A 5,414-nucleotide genomic window follows, 5' to 3' on the forward strand; every position below is an offset into this window, starting at 1 on the left:
AAAATTTCTTTTCCATTTCTTGTCCTTCGTTTTATATGAATTTTTCGTTTTTCTTGAGAGTTCAGCAAATTTTTTCGGTATTCGAAATATTAAAAAAATGTGACATTCGTGAAAAATCACCATCTCTATCGAAAACCAGAAACCAGAAATCGGAAAATTGAACATAAAAATGTAAAAATTTCATGGAATCAATAAATTTATTTTTACTGACTTTTTTTTTAAATTTGTTATTAGGTACTTTTAAAAGTTGAGCGCATCTTGAGTTAATGAAAATTTTTTTTAAACAAGTAGTTTTTAAGGAAAGGACACAACCGACTTCAATTCTCATACACAAATTTAGGAGTACCGTTAATTTCTTCATGATCCAATCATCGGATCTAAACCAAATTACGGGACGACCCTTGAGGTACCATCTTTCCAATAAAAAAAGAATTATTGAAATCGGTTCACGGGGTCCAAAGTTATGTATTCCGACGTATTGATAACCTCCCCTTTTCTGAAGTCGGTTAAAAATGTTTGAGTTCTGTTAATCTTATGTAAATAAAGTGCAGTTTATGAATTTTAAAACGTTTATTTATTTATTACATACTGTACATAAAGCTTGCATAAATGTATTTTAAAGAGCGTATTATCTGAAGCGAATTTTCAGTATATTCCGGTGATATATCTTCAGAAATATAAACCGCCCCTAAAATATATTCCTGGGTGCGCCCCTGATCCATTGTCATATAAAGAAAGCGCTAATTCGGCATTTTTAACAGTTTTAAATAATTTTCCTAATTTGTAAAAAAACGACAAAGAGGAAATTTGTATACAATGGCAACTTTTGAAATTCGATAATAAAATAGATTTCGTTGAAGTAAGAAAGGGGGAGTAGCAATCTAAAAAACGCTTTAAATAGCTTTTTATATAACGAACTAACTTCTTTTATTTTTCACTTGTTATGTTTGCCGCCCAGCTCTACCGCTGCAAAGCGCATTTTCTCACATCTGAATTTAATCGAAACAAATAAAACAAATCGCTTCACTTTGCCAATGGTGGAATGCGTAATGTTTTCGAAATGCCTTAAAAATGATTAAAAAATTTGAATTCTCAGTCGTATAAGTACAAAAAGTATTTAAACTAAAAATAAGATTATATATAAGACATTTTTGCTGTTTTTCTTATAGTAATACCCAGTTGAACTTATACATATAAGACATTTTCTTTATTATTATTATACAAGCTCCAGGTACAACTGATACGTGTTCCATTTTTGTAATCAATAAATGTTAAATTGTTTCCATATTGATACTTTGATACTAAAAATTAAAAAAGAGATACATATTGATACATTTTAAGTCTCTTATCTGCTACAATTTTTCACAAGCCCGCGGTCACACTGATTGTAAGGCACATTTTACTTCAGGCAAAAGAATTTTGCTTTCAGCTGCCATTTCTTAGTATACCTAAATGGAATGTAAACTTAAAAGGCTCGAGCCCATTGCATTACTGCCGTTTGTGTTATTTCACCCAAACCAATGCATTATTCCCACACTACATACTATAAAGAATTTGCTGAGAGACTTGATGGGAATATTCGAAAGTTTTACTGGCTCCAAGGATATTTCTGATTATTTATTTTTATATTTTCAGAAATTGACAATCAAGCGAGATTGGCCTCTTCCTCAATGTCGGAGTCCCCGTCTCTGGCCAATTTGCAGAATAAACAAAATCGTGATCAACAGTATTTGGCCGTGCGTTGCAATCCTGGTGGTGGCCCACCCCGAGGTTCTCATTCTAATGACTCTGGCAGTTTTGGCAAGGCTGAAGGTAATGAATACATAGAAGATATTTGTCCATATGCTACATTCCAGCTGAATAAACAGACATATAGCGAAAGCTCATATAGCGGTAATGTGTACAGTGGGCCGTATCACTCAGTACGAGGCTCATTTGTATACCACGACGTGAAGCCGGAAAACTATCATGTGAGTAATAATATTTTAAAATTTTATTCAAGAATTTAATACTACAATATCGAATTGATTTTATAGTCGAAGGAACCAGAGTACACAAAAGTGCGCCGAAAAGTTGGGCGCCTGCGTGACCCTCATTCGGAAAGTCAAGGTGTGTATTAGTATATAGATTTTTCATGCCAGCAGTGGCTTGATTTCTATGATCTTTTTATACATTTATATTTAAATAAATTTAACATACTATGAGAGCAAAATTTAAATAAATTTAAGATCTCATTTTGCATCTATTAAAATGAAATAACTATACATACTCATTAAACATCACTTGATCAGCCAGTACTCAGACTAAACCTAATACCTTACCCATATCGAGTCCATTATTTTATCTCTACATATCCTTAGAAGTCCTTGTCCGACAAAAATGCGTATACTTTAATTTTTTGTTGGTAATTAAAATTACATCAGCAGACAATACATACCGGTGACGAACAAAAGAATTGGAACAGTGAATTTTTCGCAATATATGCAAAGTTTTTTATTCTTATTTACTTTATTCCACCATAAAACGTACCATAAAATGTAAAAACCCAATCTCCAAACTTTGTGCAAAACTCAGGTAAATTCAATAAATTTGCAACTTTTTATTCAGATTTTTTAGAAAACTCTAAGGATGCAGTTATATAGAAAGTCCAAGTTTGAGGTTGCTAGAAAATCACGTTGATTTTTGACAATTATTTTACGCAGGGTCTTCCATTCAAAGTATCCCTGTAGGGCAGAAATTCCCAAACCTTTTATTCTTGTGGACCCCTTTCAAAACTTTGCTGGTTTCCGTGGACCCACTGCTGCTACATTTCTAACATATTCCCAAAGCTCGTAAAAAATGTGAAGATTGGATCTAACGATGTAAATTTACGTCGCCGGTGAGTTCCAAAACTGAAATCGGAGTGGCAAAGATAAAGATAAAATATTTTCTTGTGTTCTATCTATTAAAATAATGTCATGTGTGTGAGGCTTGCAAGTTTTAAGAAACAGAGCTCTGAAGAGTTATATCTTTAAGAGCACTCCGAGCGCTAGCGCAATTTACTTTGTCTTCACGATAAACTCCTCGTATGTTCGGATCACTAATGAATTTGCATTTGGCGTATTTATAAAATAATTTTTTGTTTTATCGGTCCGAGTTTTGAAACGAAAAATACGTATTTATCACACATTTTTTAAACACAAAACTTTTAACAACAAAACCGCATAGCTTTTTACGCCAAACTTTAAATTCAGAAACTGACAACAAAAAAAAAAAAACAGAATCTAGAAAAATCGATGACAAACAACTTGTGCAAGAAGCACAAAAAGTGTTCCACTGTCTCATCCTCTTCAAGGCAGGATGGGCAAATGGAGTTGTCATTTACGTTTAACACAATCAGGATGTTTGTGCCCCCCTGAAGTGACCAATCAGCAGTTCTAGAAGTTGTCTGCAGTCCCATCTGCTCAATGAGAGCAAAACACTAGATAGAACTTCTGAGATTGAAGGCAACATGAGTTTTATTCACCCGCATTCCCTGGATGCCCCTAGTTATTTCTGAGTGAAGTATTCACCCAGTTTCTGATGGTGACTTCGATGGCCGAAGTGGGGAGTGTAACAACTGGTTGCGTATCGAGGAAGTGGTCTAAGCCAACTGTGGCTAAATGGTCAGATGTCTCCTTACTAGATACTCCCGGGTGACCTGGCAAAGCAAGCTCGTTATGTTTACCAACATAATTTTTCGAGACTTGCGTTGCCGAACTAGTTTGGAATTACTTAGATAGAGCGCTGGCCAATGCCTTGAGTGCAGCTTGGCTGTCACTCCAAACACGTAAGCTCCTTCCCCTCCACCTATTTTCCACAACGTAGTCCATGGCTTTGAGGATTACAAACACATCAGCCTGGAAGACCAAAAAATATTCCCCAAGAGAAAGTGAAGCTTATCCCCACTATTTTCGAAGAACAGCCGAGTTCCTGACCCACACTCAGTTTTAGAGCCTTCAGTAAAGTTTCGAAAATGTGTGAGTCCAGGCTCAGTGCTGGAACTAAAACGGCATTCAATGTAATAGAATCTCTTCAACAAAGGTATCCTGTAGCATTAGAAATACGCAAGTGCTCAAATCTCTGCCACCAGCAATTTCCGCCTCGCCTCACTCAGTGTTATACCAACATCCGTTTATTTTTAGTATGCAGGTGGCCTTTAAGGCCTCCCCAAGTATGAAGACGCAGCAGTGCGTCAAGAGCACTATACACCACTCAAATAAATTATTGTTAAATAATGAGGCTATCAAGCAACCATTTTGGTCTTTTACTATCGAAACCAGATAAATTTTCGTGGACCCCCACTGACAACTCGTGGACCCCCATATTTTTTTCATGCCAACGTAGACCCCCGGCGAGTCTGCCGTGGACCCCTGTGGGTCCACCTGGACCACTTTGAGAATCACTGCTGTAGGGAAAGAAACTAGTGCGGAACTGGTTCGGTTCTAGTGCGTTCGGAACCATGACTAGTACGCGTTAATTCTTTTTTTGCATGCTAGCGACTGGCGAATTTAACATTGCGATGTCCTAGGAAGTGTCAGTTGTCCCCCGTTGCATCCCCTTGGCTCTAGTTCCGAACCAGTTCTAAGTTCGACAGATAAGATCTAGTTCGTTTTGCATCCCTTTTTCTATAGTTCCGAACCAGTTCCAAATTCGACAGATGAGATCTAGTTCGTTCTGCATGCCCTTTTCTTTAGTTCCAAACCAGTTCCTAATTCGACAGATGAGATCTAGTTCGATCTGCATCCATTTTTTATATGGAGTTCCAACCTGTTATAAATTCGTCACCTTAGATATATATTTCTAATCAGGCTTGTCGAAACATTTCCCTTTTATATTAAATATGATCGGTTGAAGGAAGACCAATACCATCACAAATGTTTAAACGCATTTATTAAAAATTTATAAACCACATTAGTAGAAGTAGTAGTATTAAACTTAAGTAGTAAGTAAAAAACAAAAGTGCATTCTGCTCAAAAGTAAAAATATTAGTTCACTTTGTCTTACTTGTCTAAATCTAAGCATATTGATTTTTAAGTAAATTCAGTTCTTTTTAAGCTTATATGTATATGAAGTACTTTGAAAGTTTTTGCCGTACCTAAATAAGATATACAGTCAGCCAATAAAGTTTAGGTACAGCGAAGTTTTTACAATACCGGCAACTATTTTAAAAATTTTTTTTTCCCCCAAATTTTTTATAAAAATATGGTTAGTTCTACACCAAAAGCCCAAAAATCAGAGTTTTAAACCTTATGTAAAATTAAAGAAATCTCCGCAAATTTAAATCCAAATATTGCAATTTACACTCTTTAGAAAAACGTTAAGTGCGCAGTTTTTTATCCCATTCAATTTTAGTAACGGGTGATTTTTTTGAGGTTAGGATTTTCATGCATTAG

General features: G+C 35.5%; 1 protein-coding gene across 1 annotated transcript in view; it reads left to right on the forward strand.

Moving 5' to 3' along the window:
• Positions 1-1,598: 1,598 nt before the first annotated feature.
• The window catches only part of LOC118749252, a 26,031-nt gene continuing 22,215 nt past the window's right edge, over positions 1,599-5,414 (forward strand). Inside the window, exons 1-2 of the mRNA XM_036484053.1 lie at positions 1,599-1,970; positions 2,037-2,109. Coding sequence (XP_036339946.1) covers positions 1,671-1,970; positions 2,037-2,109 — 373 coding nt within the window. The 5' untranslated portion in view covers positions 1,599-1,670. The remainder of the gene's footprint in view (positions 1,971-2,036; positions 2,110-5,414) is intronic.

This window comes from Rhagoletis pomonella, unplaced genomic scaffold (genome assembly GCF_013731165.1).
Source record: "Rhagoletis pomonella isolate Grant_MI unplaced genomic scaffold, Rhpom_1.0 Rhpom_scaffold_00014, whole genome shotgun sequence".
In the NCBI taxonomy this organism is placed as follows: Eukaryota; Metazoa; Arthropoda; class Insecta; order Diptera; family Tephritidae; genus Rhagoletis; species Rhagoletis pomonella.